General features: G+C 31.9%; 1 protein-coding gene across 6 annotated transcripts in view; it reads left to right on the top strand.

The window, feature by feature from the left end:
- LOC106102039 (synaptotagmin 1) overlaps positions 1–17,293 on the top strand; it is a 20,383-nt gene extending 3,090 nt beyond the window's left edge. Inside the window, exons 1-11 of one of the 6 annotated variants that reach the window (XM_013281433.1) lie at positions 5,658–5,746; positions 6,294–6,398; positions 7,549–7,701; positions 7,964–8,106; positions 8,579–8,677; positions 9,082–9,276; positions 9,477–9,653; positions 13,119–13,236; positions 14,017–14,150; positions 15,704–15,908; positions 16,203–17,293. In XM_013281433.1, the coding sequence (XP_013136887.1) occupies positions 6,296–6,398; positions 7,549–7,701; positions 7,964–8,106; positions 8,579–8,677; positions 9,082–9,276; positions 9,477–9,653; positions 13,119–13,236; positions 14,017–14,150; positions 15,704–15,898 (1,317 nt within the window). In that variant the 5' untranslated portion in view covers positions 5,658–5,746; positions 6,294–6,295 and the 3' untranslated portion in view covers positions 15,899–15,908; positions 16,203–17,293. Of the gene's footprint in view, positions 1–5,657; positions 5,747–6,293; positions 6,399–7,180; positions 7,290–7,548; positions 7,702–7,963; positions 8,107–8,578; positions 8,678–9,081; positions 9,277–9,476; positions 9,654–13,118; positions 13,237–14,016; positions 14,151–15,703; positions 15,909–16,202 lie in introns of those variants that run through there. The other 5 variants (XM_013281436.1, XM_013281434.1, XM_013281435.1 and 2 more) reach the window with 5 other exon arrangements.
- The last annotated feature ends 1,960 nt before the right edge of the window (positions 17,294–19,253 follow it).

Raw genomic sequence — 19,253 nt, 5'->3', positions numbered from 1 at the left:
GGAATAACACATAGGCTACTCACTTTTGTTTTTTTTTTAATTCCACGTGGACGGAGTCGCGGGTGCAAGTTAGTACTAGTATAATAAGAAAATTTGGCATGATTTGCGCGTGACTAAAGAAAATGGTGATTGATAATTTGGATAAATCGTTACAAAAAGATTATCTCGTATAATTTGTCCAGATCTATAAATGTAAGTAAATGCTTTTAAAATGTCTTTGCTGGATATATACAAAGTGATATTTGCCAAAAAGTACGTGTTTTCTAGCGTAAGATATTTGTCGTGAATGAAAATGAGGTCGTGACGTGCACAAAAGCTTTTAACATATCGAATACTTGACAAGAAACGACGCAATATACCATGAATACGTTTTTTTCTGAATAATTTGCATAAACGATTATTTTTAACGCCTTCGCTATTTAGTGCGGGTTTGATAGCGTATTTTATGTTGCATCTATTAAAAATATTCTACCTACTCGGACGGGGTGACTTATAAAGTCTTTTTTATAGGTTTAAAGTTTAATGATCTTTATTCGCAAAAATAGAATATCATGTACAGTCACTTACATGAGAATACTGTATTTATAATACATTTCGACAGTGGTAGAGCCCGCTTTATCATCTTCGCACGAATGGGTCAGCTCGCCCGCTGTAATACCACGACCACACAGAAAAAAGGGGTGAAGTGGAAGCAATTCCGCATTTCGTCTGATGAGAGTGGTGCCGGAGTCCTAATTTTGGTCCCTTTCCCTTTCCACCCTTTTCTCATAAGGAGAGGATGGGAAGGGAAAGTTGAGTCGACAGTGGAGTAGAAGCATAGGAAGAGGAAATATCCTCTTTATGTGCGTCTCCTCCTCCGTCGGATATATGTAGGCAAAGCATCTGCAATTGCAGATGTCGACGGGCAGCGGTCGCTTCGCCATTTTGGCGAATTCAGGTGGCCGCTTGCTCGTTTGCCATCTTATGTTATAAAAAAAATAAAACATTGCTTGTCGCCGATATTCGCCGATACCATTGATTTAAATAAATTGAGTTATTTTACATTTTTAATAGAAGACAGTAGTTTGTCATAAAGTTGTGCTCCTTCGAAAGTGATGTTTTTTGCACTATAGACGGTTCGAACTTTTGGTAGAACAAGCAAACTTGCTCGAAGATATTTGATATTCTTGCAAATAATATATTGGTGTTATTTTTTTTTTTTTGCTTATAATTTAAAAAATAGATATACCATCACTTTACCAATAACTTAATCTAGCGCTTAGAGCACTTCCTTTACATTTGATTAAATCATTTTCGAATCCACACCAATACAGAAGCAAATACTCCAATTCGTCACGTTTCCGCACGCACGTATGCACGCACCTAATGTTAATTTCTTTTAACTCGATACAATATTACAAATATTTGAACACGTGCGTCGTTTCGAGAGTAGTTACCTAACTTTTGCAATAACAAACTTTGTAATTCAATTTCTTCCAGGTAAGTATTAAATGTAGATTAAAATCAAAGTGAAACCAAAATAATTAATTATTTGATCCGAGAAATAAAACTTTTTATTTATTGTCTAACAGCTTTACTGATATTAGAACTATACTACGGGTCTCTAGTAACTCTGAGTGTGGCATTCAAAGTCAAAGCCATGCTTATCTATAAAAAAACAATCAGAATTTCAATTGAAATTTACTTACCTAATGTTTTGATAGTATTCACATGTTTAGTAGCCATGTTGAACTTGCTAACGAAATGAAAAAAAAACTTAGAAAAATATCACGTTCATTGCAGGAAACACAGTTTTCACACTTCATTTCAGAGTCTTTTATAGCGAGAGTAGACCTGAAATAATTTGAAATAAACTCGTGCGCTTTATGAAGAATGTCGGCCATTCTTTACGTTCTTAAAGTCTTGGTGGATGTCTGAAGTATTAAATTCCCAAAGGGTTTTATTGTCGTGTGTTTATAATGTTTCGTACAAAAACTGTTATCCATCACAGATTTTACTGAGAGAGTGAGTGAGATGAAGATATTTGTTTTCGTTGGTATTTTGATGGTGGAAATGTATATGATTAAAAAATAATTTTGAGTAAAAAATATAGACTATTAAACATTATTTTTACAAACTTCTCAAATCGATCAAAACTTTTGCAACCTTGTAATATTAAACTAAAAGCTGGGAAACCTTAAAAACATAACAAACTTTCGTATTCCAAAGTTTCGTAAAATTTCGTAAGTATTTTGCTCTGTCCTAACAAACCATTTTGCTTAGCGTTTATACTTTCACGTGAGCAAGTTAAGAACCATCTTAAGTATACAATTGTATGCATTCATACGGTACAATAGAAGTTTTTAAATATGAATTCAAACAGTATGTTAAGATGTCGTGTGATAGTTTATATTGTCACTGATAGAAAGTGTGAGAACGTAGATACATTAATTTAAACTATCGGACTGACAAAGACATTCAACATGTATCAATAGACGTGACAGCACGTACCAAACTGTAATCCATGATTTTACGTTGTGACAACTGGCGTTATGTTTGTAATGTCCACTCTAAACTGATTTATTTGAATCCCTCTTGTTTTCAATTAAAAAATTGTTACAATTTTTATACACTTGAATTACTATCGTTAGCTATAATTAAGAATCCTTGCAAATTAAAATAATTACCAAGTTTATATTGTTCAACATTTTGTTTTCTTTGTTCCACGTTTCTAGAATCATCGATAATGTCTGGAAATTTCTCCGAAGCATTTTATATGCATCGCTGAATCTATGTGGGCGGAGAAAAACGTGTACCCTCCTACGTTCATGAGATGATTTAAAAGTTTAATAGCTATCTGGAATATTCTTCAGTATTAGCATTATAAATTGATATCTGATACCTAGAATAAATGTAACTCCTCAAGGATTATCATATGCTATACTTAACGGTGTCAAGAAATAAAATTACCCTTGAAATAAAAAAACCGCTTGAATTTTGCGAATACAAAAGCGTTCCGCTACTGGGTGACTGTAAAAAGTAAATTACTAATTTCTAATAAAAAAAAAGATTCTCTACGCAAAATATTGTTAAATCTGTCAAGCCAAATATACACTTTCATACATCTTATACCTTAATCTTGATACATAGTAGTTAGTCTAAAAGCAAGAATTAGCCAACTGAATAGCGCGTACCATACCATCCATCTTCATTTTAATCTAGATGGGATTGTGGTCAAACTAGTTTAAACATGATAAAAAAGGAGCAAAAACCGTGCAGAATTTTCTTCTTATGTTTTTATCGAATTAATCTTTTATCACACAATTTCACGCAAACTACTGTAATAAAAGAAACTTATTGAATAATTTTCATTACGTGTTAGCAAAGTTTATTATGCTTTCTCGATATAGTGACCTTGAAAATGCTTACGTGTCTACGCTCGTAGCGTTAAAAGACCAAGTTATACAAGTGCTTCTTCAAAGTCACCGTGCCTTTATTCATTCTACTTAACCTAAGCTGCATACAGTTTAGCTAATAGAGGTCAATATAAATTATATAACATAACTCTTTGTGACTTAAGATGAGTTAAGTTATATCATAATGTAGCACATTCGAGAATTAACAAGTGTTTGTTATAGAGAAAATGTTAACAAATGAATTAAAATTGCAGAAAATAAAAAATCAAATGGAATTAGGAAGATAACAGCATTGTCATGCTCGCAAAAACCCTTCTATTAGACGGGCAAAATCTTAACTAGACTGAATAGTGAAAAATCCATTGTATATAATTATACTAGTCTATACTATTATAATAAAGCGTAAACACACAGTTCTTTGTTGCCTAAGACGTCAGCAAGTACAGCGTATTTTTTAAATAATTCTTTATTTAATAAAAAGCCCTACACTTACTACGTCACGCTTTAAGCTATATATTTCCACGCCATTATACTCAGGGGGTAAATATTTTGCGTAAAAACCCTAATGTGGGAAAGAGACCATAAGTTGCTACCAACATTAAGAAAGCAAGGTTGTCATGGTGTGTCATGTCATGTCATTTTGACATTTGTTATTGATAATTTGACAAATGTAAACAATAAAATAAAATGTTCATAATTTCATGCGGATGAAGCGCACGGGAACAGCTAGTATTAAATATTTTTTATTAATGCTTAAAGTAAAACAAATAAATTACCAAATAACGCTACTGCAATTTATGTTGTATCTAGACAGAATTATGGTACATTTTTGCCAACAGCAGACATAACAAGGCGTTCAAGAGGTACTGAGCTAAAAGAAAAACTTGACACAGTTTCAAAGTACAACTCGAGCTCTCTGTACCAAATAAATGATTATTTGGCAAAGGTGATGTCTTGCGCAGTAGGCGTAGATTTAAAAGCAGACTTTATGGTAGTCCTTACATAGGCTATTTAATTATAGGTACGTAATAATTTCTTATAGGTTTGTACTATGTATATTAATACATGTATGTTATAGTTATTTTTATATGTTATAGTTAGTTATTTTTTGCCGATTCGGCAGTTTCAGGAATAAAAAGGTACCACATAGAAATGGTAAACACAAGCCATTTAAGTATCCGAATAACTAATAAACACGCATTTCATGAATATTATTGTAAAGATTTCTTCTATCGTACTATAGCTGAATTATTACTTGAGCTGTCGGTATCGCAGATGTCTCAGGGACTTCAGTCCGTGTATCATCATCCACTTGCCCTTATCCCTTACGGAGGGTCGGCACAGTATGTACTGCTCTTCCATACATCTCTATCAGCCGTCACATCTGAATCCACTCCTTTCTTAAGCATATCCTCTTTCACACAATCCATCTATACTTTCTTCGGTCTTCCTCTACCTTTGTAGCCATCCACATTCAATCTTAACACTTTCTGGTTTATGTCCACATCGTTTCGTCGCATAACATGTCCATACCACGCTAAACTTTTGCGTCTCAATTTCTCCACCACTGGCGCTACTTTCAAACTTCCTATAATGTACACGGACTTCGGACTTCATTCCGTATATGTCAACCTTTATTTTCTTTCTTTTAAAAGTAGAACGTGTGGTTAGGTTGAAGGTTTTTAAAACCAACGTAAATGCTTACCTTGCCATTGAACTCCTGAACACTGCTAAGTGCATACACATATTTCTCCTTGAACCACTCTTAATTATATTTACGTGTAGATTATAAAATTAAATTACATTGAAAGATATTTTTTACATCTATCAATGTTCGTGTTGACTGTACTAGTACTTTATTTAATTGTTAACATTAAGTTGTTTATCTCCGAGAAAGAAATAGATAGAAAATCCTCAGGTTTAGTCTATTACATAAATTTATCAAAGCTTATTTGGGTTACAAGAATTTACAAGAACTACTTATGGAAAGGCATGTATCGATCATAATGAAAGTCTTGTTAAAATTTATTTCGACACATACATTTCACGTTGAGTTATGATCGACGCCCATTCAATGGTCGTGGGTAAAAGGTAACTCGTCAATGTACGCAACTTGTGACGTAAACATCGTCACCGTTCGTGTGTCGGGTATGTGGGAACATCGCTGCGCGCAGCGGCGATCGATCGAATGCGCGCGCAACTCCGCCATCCTGGCTTCAGTACAGAACTAAGCCATCATTCGAATTTTAAATCCGTAAGAAATGAGCGAAACTCGCGAAAAGTGACTGTCGAAAATTATTAGCATTTAAAGTGTTCGTGATCATTACTGATTTGGTGGGACATAAAATAAGGTCAGTTTCTTCTTCAGATTTCAGTGACGAACTCTTAGATTTATAATTCTCGGTTCATTTTCCTTAGCCTCCACATTTTCTTACCTACTATTTCCGCGATACGGAAACGAGACGAACATAAAATGCTTAGAAAACAAATGAAGAACCTTTAGACTTGAATCAAAACTATTGATTTAATTAATTACTGGAAAAGAAATCTTTTATGTAACTACCATCTCTGAAACTGGAGTAATTTTTACATGAAAAAATATTGATTTTATTAAAATTGTATAGACCCTTAACAGTCTCACTAGATTTAAGAATAGTGTTATTTGGATAGTTTTAGTTTATTTCCAATGACAAAATCCTACTTTATGCTTTGTTTTCTTATGACTTTATAAATGCCCTCAAAAATAAATTGTTCAGATTTATTGTCAAATATTACTAACATAAGTCTTCAACAATCAATAATTTTATTTTTTTTTCCTTTCAGTGTCCGTTGTGTGATAGAATAATCTTAAACTTGACAATTATTAATTGATTATTAAATTTTGACATTTGGTTGCAGAGATGTCGCCATTACGGGGAGCGGTGCTGCGGTGGCGCCGCCAAGCGGACAACTTGACTTCAACGGTGAAACCTAGCGCGATGTCGCCATCCAACGCCTCCTCAAGTAACCATTTTAAACTTATCTTGAAATCTTTCAATGCATACGAAATTGTTAACATATTTTATTTTCACATCTTGAACAGTCTTTAAACGATTTTTTAATCGAAGATTCTTAACGAATAAACGTTTATGTTGATCATTTAAGCATAAAGAACAACGAGAAGAGAAGATTTGATTTTTGTAAACGGATTAAAGCTATTTAAAAGAGATCAATTTTCTGACAGCGTTACTGATAATTTGATATTTTGTAGTTGCTTTGATATGCTTATTTCTAGGTCGACTTAAATATTCATGTATTACTATTTTTAGAGGATTTACTCAAACATTTAATCTTCGTATAGTGCCATTTGTTTTTCATGGCTCATAATTTATATATCTATCCGATTTTTTCTAATATAACAATGAACTTCTGACACGACAGTAGTACATCTAAAGTCAAGGACATTATTTTTATCCGCGTTTCATAGGAAATATTCTAATGCGTGGGCGAGGCCCGATGTGTCCGACGTTGATTATGAATGTTTTATGAGTTTGTGAGTGACATATTTAAATGAGTCGGAAAAAATTTTAGTTTCCTATGGTGCTGGAATATTAAAAAAAAACAATTTCATATTAAGATTGTGTAGTTACAAGACAATGGTTCTTTTCTTATTGTAATCGGCTCCGGGTATACTATTATTTAAATGATTGAAAAATAATGGTTATTGGATTAAATTCAAAATGTTGTGGTTAAAAACATCATAACAGTTGATTTTCGTTAATTTTTACTTGAACATGTTAAACATTTAATAAACATTTTCTAATAGTTATGAGTAAGAATATTAACACAAAATTGTTAATATAACCTAAAATGTTAACTCATTCTTAACTAAATCAATCCGCATCAAAACTTCGGGTATGTATTTTATAAACAAATGCAGTCATCTTTAATCGCAATAACAGTTGCCTTAGGGCTTTGGCATTATCCCTTTTTAGATATACCAATTTAATTATTTTGCTAATTTGTGTTCTGTAATGCAAATAATTCTAAACATTGTATGTATAACAAAATAATTCATCTTCAGAATTTCAACCCCATAAACATACAATTAAGAAATGAATCTATTATTGTTATTTAAATTATTAGTATCAGTATATGATTTCTTTACGTTTAGCATTCGCGCCGCCTGTAACCGGCACTGGGGCAGACACTATTGCCGCGGTATCCTCCACGACAGTCCCCCAGGAGTCAACAGCTGAGAAGGTCGCCGCGGAGGTAGCGCACAGACTGAACATGGAGACATGGCAGCTGGTTGCTATCCTTGTTGGTGAGTTGGTTTATTTTTTATTATTGACAATTATGTAAAAGATATAACGTAATGTAAAATATCCCAGATATTGTGGGGACCCTATGAGAATCTTTATCGTAATTTTCTTATCATATTTAGCATTATGGTACAGAATAAATAAATCATGTGAAATAACTAAATAATTAAGTTTTTTAATTTACTAACATTGTACAATACATTAAAGTGCACTGCTTTTAAAAAATTCAAGTTCTCAGTAAATATGCAGTATTTTTTTTAACAGGCATTGGCGTGGTGATCCTGAGCATATGCTTCTGCTGCATCCGGCGATGTTTCCGCAAGCGACGCTCGAAGGACGGCAAGAAGGGGATGAAGGGTGTTGACTTTAAGTCCGTCCAGCTTCTCGGCTCCGCGTACAAGGAGAAGGTAACGTGTGAACATTTAAAGAAGAAAAGCCACAAAACTCCAACTAACTTCAATTACTTGTAACATAAATGCCATAAAATTCATCAGTAACGTTTTTTTAATTACACATTAACCCTTTAAAAAGAGGTTGGAAAAATACTAGGCAATTAGCACTTTGGCCTTTCTTGATCGGAGCAGCCATGACATTTACAAGAGAGGTTCAAAACAGTTGTAAAGAAAAAAAAATCTAATTTAATCCAATCTTAATTAGAGTAACAACAATATGGAGGACTAAGCTAAATTTCATTTTCATACAAATTTAGCAAAATTCTAAGGCAGCAATAATTAAATCATTTGAACGCATACAAAGACATCTACCAGTACCTCAATCACTTTAATTCTTACATCTTGGCCTTTACTTAAAGGTGTTTGGATTCATTACATGTAAGTTATAAGCTATTCACATAAAGTTTGCCGCGGGACGTGCATGTAGGTTCAGCCGGACATGGAGGAGCTCACGGAGAACGCTGAGGAGCCTGATGATGGAGACTCCAAGAAGGAGGAACAGAAGTTAGGCAAGCTCCAGTACAAGGTAACTAGTTTTCTGCACACAGGGACTGAGACACTGTATGTATTTCTTATATATTTATTGTTCATATAACAATTCATTTATTTGTTTCATACATATTGTATTCCATATATTATTGACCGACTTCCCAAAAGAAGGAGGGACCCAATTCGTCTGTATGTTTATTTTTACGTATACCATTTTGACTGTGAAGACTGCGTTTATAAGATTTTACACTCCTTTTTACAATAAGATACGGTAAGGTAAAAGTAAATTTGGCGGTGGATAGAATGTTTTGTTTTCATCGTATTGCAAGTATCTATTTTTTGTTTTTTTTTCGTATGTTTTTCTGTACTGCAGAACTATCACATTAGTTTCATCATGTGAATCATTTTCATAAAGGTTTACATTGAAGTTTTGTCCCTCAGCTGGAGTACGACTTTAATAGTAACAGTCTATCGGTGACCGTGATACAAGCTGAGGAACTTCCTGCTTTGGACATGGGCGGCACTTCGGATCCTTACGTCAAGGTGTACCTGCTGCCTGACAAGAAGAAGAAGTTCGAAACAAAAGTGCATCGGAAAACTTTGAGTCCCGTATTCAATGAGACTTTCGTCTTCAAGGTAAATCGTTTAATACCCTATTGTAATAGAGTTACTTTAATGTTCGGGGGGTTTTGAAAGGATGAATTATTATAATTAAGATTCGAAAAGAGGCTCAATACTAATTGAACATTTGTTATCTTGACATAATAAATGAGGATTTCATTACCCATTGTGGTAAGTGATTCAATGACTTTATTTTCAATTTGATATTTGTACAGAACGTACCATACGCGGACGCGATGAATAAAACTCTGGTGTTCGCCATTTTCGACTTCGATCGTTTCTCGAAGCACGACCAGATCGGTGAGGTAAAGGTGCCGCTGTGCCAGGTGGACTTGGCACAGACTATTGAAGAGTGGCGCGAGCTGCAGAGCGTCGAAGGCGAAGGTGGACAGGTGCGATATAAAAACAGTAACAAAAAAAGAACAAAAATAATATTTTTTTTTTCGAAATATAACTACAGTAAATTTCTTTTGTTTCTGTTTAATTGTATTTTTAAGGTAAAAGGGTTATCTGCTTAATTTTAACTTGCTATACTTTAATTTTTTAGGATAATAATAATAAAGTTTTACTTTTCAGCGAAAGATGTTATCTTCGGAGTGGTAATTTAATCATTTGGGTTTAGTATATTTTAGGTTTACGATTTAATTAATAAATCAACTAGCTACCAGCTAAAAGACTACAGTAAAATTATAGTTTGTTCTAAATTAAGTGTATAAATTAAAAAGTTTTAATAAAAACACTAAATGGAGCAATACATAACGTTACATCTTATAAGATGTACTAAATGAAAGAAATTCTAAACTTTAACATAAATAGTAAATGTTAACTACATACGAATATGTTAACAATAGACACCCAGGTCACATCAACAATATATAGTATGTACACAAACTAATAAATAGGTACATAAGGTAGATATATAACATGGTCTCATGCACAGTATAGTAATAAGGCAACAAAGCAAAGAAATACATGTAAGCGCAAAATCGACTAAGAGACAATTTTATCTTTTTTTTTTCTTAGCTTAAGCTAACTGACAAAACACACCCACTGATACAGCCATTCTTACGCCTTCCACAATTCACTATATCACATTGTATTTTATGCAGACATATACATTTATTTATACGATCGATGGATTTGTTTTGGCAGATCAGCATTATTTTCGATAATATACCATTCTTTCAAAGATTTTGGATCTTTAACTAATTCGTTTATAAGAAAAAATACACGAAAAACATTACAAAAAATTGAAAGAATGGTCTACTTTTTTTTTAAATTCTCTGCACTTTTCAAAGCTGAGGGCTCTTGACAAAACTGTTAAACCAGTATCATGTTATTCTTAAACATTTTCTTTTTATTTCCAACCTGTCAAGATACCTCCGTCAAATGAGTCGTCATTTATTTTTCCGGGAAAAAAATTAATTTCGACGACAAAAATGTATTTACTTGGTTTTTTTCTCTTTTTCTCCATATTTTCTCTGCTCTGCTTGGCTGTGTTTGATTGTGTCCTGAACAATCTTGCATGCCGCTTCAAAAACGAAATGATCATTCACGTAAGTATTATTTTGAGACACATCAAGATGTAATATAAATGTATAACAAATACGTTTCGTTGATGTTATAAATACACAATAATTGGAACATGATTAGTAACATAGCATACGTTATTTCATGAGTTGTATAAATGTTAGGTTATTGGTATAGGTGTATATTTCAACATTGGAATTGAAACCAGATAGTTCCAGGAATCTTTGGTCACCTTACCTTTTGTCACCCATCATACCATATTATTTTCTTTTATCTTTTATTTGTTCCATCCAACACTTTATTTAGTTTATATTGCGGCTGGGGAATGATGCATGCAGGTCGTTCACAATCCTTTTATACCTTGGACTGTCATTTGTTATCAAAAATTAATAAATCAATAAACAGTCAGTTATCTTTTTAAAATATTCGAAAAACAAATGACATTTCATAAGTACTTTTGTACGTGACAGTACCCTAGCACACGAATTGTTAACATTATGTTTTTGCACTCGATTTGGCTATAGCGTTTCATCTTACGCAAGTTGTACCTTAAAAAGATGCTAACAAAATTATCTTTCCCATTATATTTGTCAAATATAAAAAAATAATCACAAAATACTTGTGCTATATTACAGCTTATGTAAACAGTTAAATAAGTAAAAGTTTCGCAATCATCCCGTTTACTCAATACATTGTATATAATAACATAATGTATTCATATTAAATTTAAGCAAATTCCCAATCAATAAAAATGCTTAACATACAATTTATATTATTCCAAGTATGTTACAGATCGCCATCTGGTGGACAAAAGGAGAAACGTGCCAGACAATAGTAACATTTTTGTCTTATATATTTTATATTTACAGAGAACACATAATGAGTTGTAGTTTTTTATCTCTGCATAATGAAATTGCAATGCAGATATTTTTCTCAGCAATTGTTGAAAGCAATCTCATTTTTTTGATGAATGAAAAGATAATTTTCAACTAAATAACCAAGTTATATCTATCATTTAATACCACCAGCTATTGCATTCACCCCGTAGCTTTGTTTATTTCCTAGTGTGATGTACCGACCTTTATAAGTGTATTGATGTGTAGTATAACGATCTCTCCTCTAAAGAGGTTAAACAAAAAAGGTTCTCCTTTTCAACTTTTACTTCTTCTAAAACTTATTACTTTGTTACTTCTTTAGAGGATTATATACCTACCTGTAATATTTATATGTATGTATATGTGTACTTACATAGCTGCTATTAGATAATTGCGATCTGTTCCTAAAATGGTTGGTCTTATTGCGGAATAGATAATATAGGTAAATATTTTAATTTAAATGTACATTTAAGGTAAATAAGGTCGCTATTAATGTACAGAGTTGAGGGATCGCTGCGAAGGTGAGCATACATCATTACCATTTGATGATTTGAGCTGGGTGTTAAAGTGCAAAGACATTGGCTTCATTTCGGCAACAGATCGTAATGTTATGACAGAGTATTACCAATATATTTTGTGTCAGCGGGAAACTGCTTCATAAAGATATGTTTTAGGTTTGATGTGAAGTTGATTTTTGTTAATCCTATAGTGTTTTGTTGGAAAGTTTATGTACCGTGTTTTATTTCATGTTTTTTAGATGGATTGACGTCGATGTGCTAAAACGTTATATGTAACGCTATGAAAATGTTCGTCAAATGATACATTTTACGGTTGACTGACTAGTTGCAAACTCCATAACCCAAAAGGCTACCTAAACCCGACACTATCTTGGCTATGCCATCCCGAGCACGAACATCCGCACAGTTTTTCGATAAAACGACGACAATCGGCAATATTTACACAAAATCAAACATGACAAAACATTCACATGCGTTTCGAAAATCTGTGCCGATTGAGCAACCCATGACAACGCTTTTAGAAGACCCACACAAAGCTATTGTTGGTTTTGATTTGTGTTTTTAACAAATTATATGCCCTTATCCGCCCTAAGCCGCGATTTGATACCCAGTATATTTATATGTGTTACATTTAGCTTATCTGATCCGACTCTCAACGCTATGGATTCCTTACACAATATCCTAACTCTTTCTTCCAAATTATTCACTATCCAAATCCTACTGTACCAATATTTAATTTACACATACAAATGGATAGGTTTTATATTTGATTTCAATAAATAATACATCTTACAATCACAAATAGAATATTAAACACAAACATTCAGTGTGGTTTAATTCAATTATTAGACAAATGAAGATCATACAGATAAAAGTGTACATTATTCAGAGGGTGTTTGTAATAGTAATGCACGTATCGGAATATGTTTTTCAGGACAACAAGTTGGGAGACATATGTTTCTCGTTGCGGTATGTACCGACCGCTGGAAAACTGACTGTTGTCATTTTGGAAGCCAAGAACTTGAAGAAGATGGACGTTGGTGGTCTATCAGGTAACCTCTTTCCTTTTAACCGCCTTAAATTAGCTGATACTCGCAACATCGTGACTACACTTTATAACACTTGATGTCTAATTTCAGGGAATTTAGGGTAACTTATCCTTATATTAAATTGTACATTTGATTAAAGCTTGCAAAATATGCATGAGTAGACAATTACATTTCATAACAATCATTATTTCTAACATAAACTAGTTTAGTAAACGTATAACTTAGTATATCGTTATTTTTTAAATATTTAAGCATACAAACCACTAAAAATGTTTTAAACATATTGCTATTGATGAAATGTTGGCTTTGAGAATGCTATCTAAATAATGATCCAAACAAAGGCTAATAAAGCTTACATATTTCCCTTACACTATGTTAGTAAATATCACAGCGCAAAGCACGCACTCAGAGCTTTCCAAATACATTCAACTCATGGTTTATATTATAAACTAAATATGCACTTGAACATAAACTTATTTTCACTTAAGATACATTACTGCATACAACATATATTTCACAAAACAAACATGATAAAATTTAGAAAAAATCATATACATACATACGTTTATTATAAATTCATGTTTCCCAGTTGTATGGGTAGTCTAGTCTAGTGGGTTGACTTTAGTACACTTATCATAATTTAAACTAGTCCTGCTATAGGTTCAGTAGTAACATATAAGATCTCATTCCATCTGTATATACAACACTAATAATTATTGTATTATTATTGTCTAATATAGAAATATTTTTTTCATATCCGGACGCATCGACATGTGACAACAGATCCGTACGTAAAGATAGCACTAATGCAAAACGGCAAACGTCTCAAGAAGAAGAAAACAAGTATCAAGAAATGCACACTGAATCCCTATTACAACGAGTCATTTACTTTTGAAGTACCATTCGAACAAATACAGGTGCGAGCCGAGATTAAAAAAAATCAGTGTTACGTCGCATGGTACGGTGCGGTCTCGAATGTGGATAGCAGTTAATGCCTTACATGCATCTCATTCCAAATGAACGCCTAAATCATGGAATGCCATACATGGCGGCCATTAAACTATTTCATGTCTATACAAGATGCAAAATGGACGACTTGATGAAATTCAGAGAATATTTGTTGCGCAATTTTGTTCTAACGTGAATCATTGTTTAGTTTTAGGCTTTTATTTGGAGGAAGGGATAATCGCTTTACTTGTCGTTTGCTTCCGTCATTCGAAGTTGCCTGTAACATGCGTATTGGTGTTGTGTACTAATTGTTGTGATACTGGACTTACCACCACTTACATCCAAACCCGCCTGTCCTTTGCCTTTGTCCTGCAAAACACTTCTGTGACACTCTAAATAACCCATATTTGCAGACATTGCATTTCTTTGCCATAATTCTGTTGATTCTCTGTAGATTTATAAAAATTATTTCAAATCTTCCTGAACCATATTTATCCTTTTAATTTGTATAATTCAAAGCAACATTATTTATACTTGATTCATATTGAATGTTGACCTCCAGCCGTAAGTACGTTACAGATGGAGGTTTTTATTTATTTGTCGGTTTAAATATATTTGCTTTGCGTTATATGAAATCCGATAAAACTCCATACAAAGTGGTGTTCGACAATCTCCCCTCGTAACTGCATTATAATTTTGGTGACTTCAAATTGTAATTACTTATGGTTTGAGGAATCCAGTCCCTCTTTCTTCTTCTGTATTTCTTCTTCTATAATTTCATCTATTTACATTTAGTTTATCTTTAATCCTTAGTTTGTAGTTGCCATATCCATTTTTATTTTGAACCCTAAACACTAAAGCAGAGGTAAGAAAAATGTCCAAAAGTAAGTACGTCCTTCTTTATGTGTATTCGATTTGTGGTATATGTTTTATATGTGCTTTTTGCATGAACTTGTGCATACAAAAGTATTAGTTCATATATAAATTCTTCAAGATCCCGTCCAATTAAATTAGTATTGATTATTTTATTGTCATGTAAGTTCGTACGGCGCACCGGGGCGTCGGAATATTTTTTCATTTCTAGGATTCATTATACTACTTATTCTTCTTCATTCCCGAAGATTTCATTATAATTTTTTTTTTTATTTTAGCACTATAAATTAATTTCCTTAATTTATTTTAATAGAACTATTAAATAGCAACATGCTTAAGTTTATAATTTTCACAATATCTTAACCACCAGATAATATTGCTTGTATATTTTATTTCATTACATTTTTTATTATACATTAACACAAATCACAAAGTTATAAATTCCGTAGATGGAAGTTTTCATATTCATATACTTCACATTAAACCTTCAAAATCACACCACCGAAAATAATATGATTTTGTATAGTTGAAATCCATATGGCAGTTAAAATTCATACTTAGGCTTCGAACTCCCGTAGTAACTAGCAATTAGCTAGCCAGCTTCACTCACCTAACGCTAAAGATATGATAACTTTCTTAAATGTCACAGAAAGTGAATCTAGTGGTAACGGTGGTCGACTACGATCGCATCGGTACTTCGGAGCCCATCGGCAAGGTGGTGCTGGGCTACAACGCGTCAGGCACGGAGCTACGTCACTGGTCAGACATGCTGGCTAGCCCGCGGCGACCTATCGCCCAGTGGCACACCCTCAAGGACCCTGATGATGGCGAGAAGAAGGATTAAGAGCATCAAGGTCGGTTAAACAAGACTCAAAATACGGTAATATTTTCGATGTTCATACTCATTCAATTTCCAATTTTAAGATTTTAATTTCGAATTTTAACAGTTTAATATTAGTATTTATGTCTAGAGGTAAAATAGCTATGATGATTGTCAACCTTTGTTAGGAGATAGCACCAGAGGGAGGGAAGATATCTCTTGCACTAATTTTATTGCAATATACAGACAATTGTTTAACTTGTATATGCCTGAATGACGCGGAGGTTTAAAGTGTCCAAAGTTAAATGTTAATTTTCTGTTATTTCAGACCCACGGAGCAGTATCACTTCACGGATGGACGAGTTCGGAGATCGGAGTATAAAGCCTTATCATTTATCAACCCATTGATTGTACCAATTTTGTTAACTCTTTTAAAGTATTTTCAAAGGTTTGACGTAGATAGTAGGCTTCGAATATATAACAAAGCGAGTTATTTGTTACCGCTTAATCTGACAGATAAATATAACCTATATCTAACATCTTGTATCTAAATAAAAAAATATCTATTTTCCTGATATCTTGTTGAAAATGATTGCGCAACAATGAATGATTTCAAATAACGTACCATTAAACTCCTTAAGAGATTTCCTGTTGTTATTTTTTTTTTTTACTTATTATTGCCATTTATTAACCAGAATAATATATCGTTCAAATTATAAAGATCAGTATTGTTTCTTAAACTATAAATATAAAACTTCTTACCAGTTAATGTATAAATTGTTTAAATAAAACATTGCTTTAATTTGTAATATCTAGATGTGGCAATATTGTAATTAACTCAATTTGGAACTTGTTCCTTGCTAAATGTTTAAAAAAGTATATATCTGGTTTAACCTACATAACGTGAGTTTACATAATCCTCACGAAAAGCGTTTAAATCATAAAAAAAACAACAAATCGCTATGTAAATAAGTTGAATCCTGTTAAATTTATTACATTCTATTTTACTATAAGTGTTATAGTATTGATACCTTTTAGTATAAATGCATCGTTCCTCCAAAGAAGAGAAGGTTTGTGTAGTCAGCATTTATAACGTAGATTGGTGTTAGCACTTGTTCAATTTGAGTCCTATGTGGTTTGCTCTAATGTTTTCTTTGGAGGAACTGTAGGCCTACTGTGTACCTAGTTCCCCTTTCTGAACATGACATTATTAAAGATTCTCAATAAATATTTATTCGCCAGTAATTTAAATAGCAAATTAATTATTGATTCAGGGAATCATTTATTTGGCAGAATATTAATGTACTCTCATATAAGAATAACATCGAAGCTAGTCCAATTTATATGACTAGATATCGTGTTATTTAAATAAATTGTATAATACACTAATTTGTTGTTTTAATAGCCAGTAATAGTTCTGTCATGATAATATATAGACTTCCAATAGTCTTATAAAATTGGTATTTAGTCAAAATATAAGTACCAATACATGTTTTTTTATAGATTAAATCAATCAACAATAAATATCTTATTAAAAATAATATATAAATTAATTTTAATTTTTCTTTTTCTTGAATAAATTGGTGTGAATAAAATAGGTAGAAGTTAAAAGCATTAGCTATTGCTTGTATGTTGTTGATCTGAAGCCTATATTACTGTGTATATAATGTAATCACATGTTATATTAAAAAAACACAACACATAGAGGTAGGTAAGTTGGACTATGAAAGAATACATAGTATTGCACCATCACATGCATGTAGGCGGTTTAAACATATAAAGTTATGTATAAAATTAACTTGTTAGTTTGTATATTTATTACTGTTATCTAATTCAATGTATATGAATCTATTTCTATGATTGTCTTGTCGTAAACTAATTAATCTTTTCATTATCTGTTGAATTAGAAAACATTATAGAATCTTTAAACTCGAAACGTCCCTCTAAAACGTTGGAGTTTCTGTAGCATTGACAATATAGACATTCAAAACGCTATTTACATTATAAATAATATAAATTTCGTATTATTAAGATAAAGTACATGTGAATTCATTATATTGTTGAAATCTTTACTCTATAACCTTCCTATTCAAACCTTGTTATATTAATGTTTGAAAATGGCTCAACAAATTTCATTCCTGTGTAATGTATGTGAAAAGAAAATTAGTTAAATAATCCAATTTGAAAATTTATATTTACAGTCTAAATCGAGTCTTGACCATAATTTCTACTAAATATTAAAAATTAAATTATAACATACTTGATTATTATTCAAAATCATTATATTACATAGAAAGTTATGTGCATATAAAATATACTGTAATACAAACAATACTCATTAACATTTAGGTAACTTTATAGTTGAAAAATAAATGCCAGCACTCGCTTGATTTTACAATATTAAACATTGTACATTCCTGAGTATTTGTAATAGCAAAAAATCATGCAGATTTCATAAAATTTTGGTTGTATTTGTTAATTATCAAATTGTATATAACATATATGTATATTGCAAAATTCATATCACTTGCCTCATAAAGTTCTGATTAGTGTTATTACAGATTTTATTTAGAAAGACATTAACTGTTATTATTTTAATTAGTCTAAAACAATATATTATGTAACAAAAAAATGTCTATAATACATAATGACATAGATATGTAGTTTTATTTTTTAAATTTTTATCATCTATATCCATTAATTTAAAAAAAACAATTATGATTAGAGAATATTTTATTTATATTGACATATGTATAAGTTTTGTTGTGCATAGCATTTTAAAGACAAACCTATAAAACATTGCATTTACAATTTTATTGTAAAAATACAACTATTCACAAAAACCTTTTAGGATCTAGTAAAAACCTAAAATTCACTTACACAATTCTGATTGGAATAAAAATTAAAATATATGAAAACACCTTTTACAACAAAACTTTCAACTATCATCATAATATCTTCGTTTCATTGTTCTGTACTTTTTTAATTTATACAATGCTTCAATCTCCTTAACTACAAACTCTCCATGCTTTATCATTATTTCTATTTTCTTAGGATCAGTTTCTTCACTATTTCTAGAAAAAACTTTGTGTAATCTTTTTCTAAAAAGGTCGTAACCTTGAGGCCAATCTCGCCCTAAATACAGGAGCTGAAAAGAATATGATTAACAATGCTCATGATGCTGTCTTCTACTTAGATATATCATAAAATGTTGTATTTTGGTAATACTTACAGTTTTGTAAAGATTTATAACGGATTTTCTGTGACTCGACATGGTTCAGAGTCCAAATAAAGACAGCTTTCAAAAAGATAACGCACGTCAAATGTTAATACTATGTTTTTATGAAATATATAATATATTTATGGTGACTGATATAAA

The sequence above is a fragment of the Papilio polytes genome, unplaced genomic scaffold (genome assembly GCF_000836215.1).
Source record: "Papilio polytes unplaced genomic scaffold, Ppol_1.0 DF823934.1, whole genome shotgun sequence".
Taxonomy (NCBI): Eukaryota; Metazoa; Arthropoda; class Insecta; order Lepidoptera; family Papilionidae; genus Papilio; species Papilio polytes.
The sequence above is the reverse complement of the archived record's forward strand: the minus strand, read 5'-3'. Positions and strand labels throughout refer to the sequence as shown.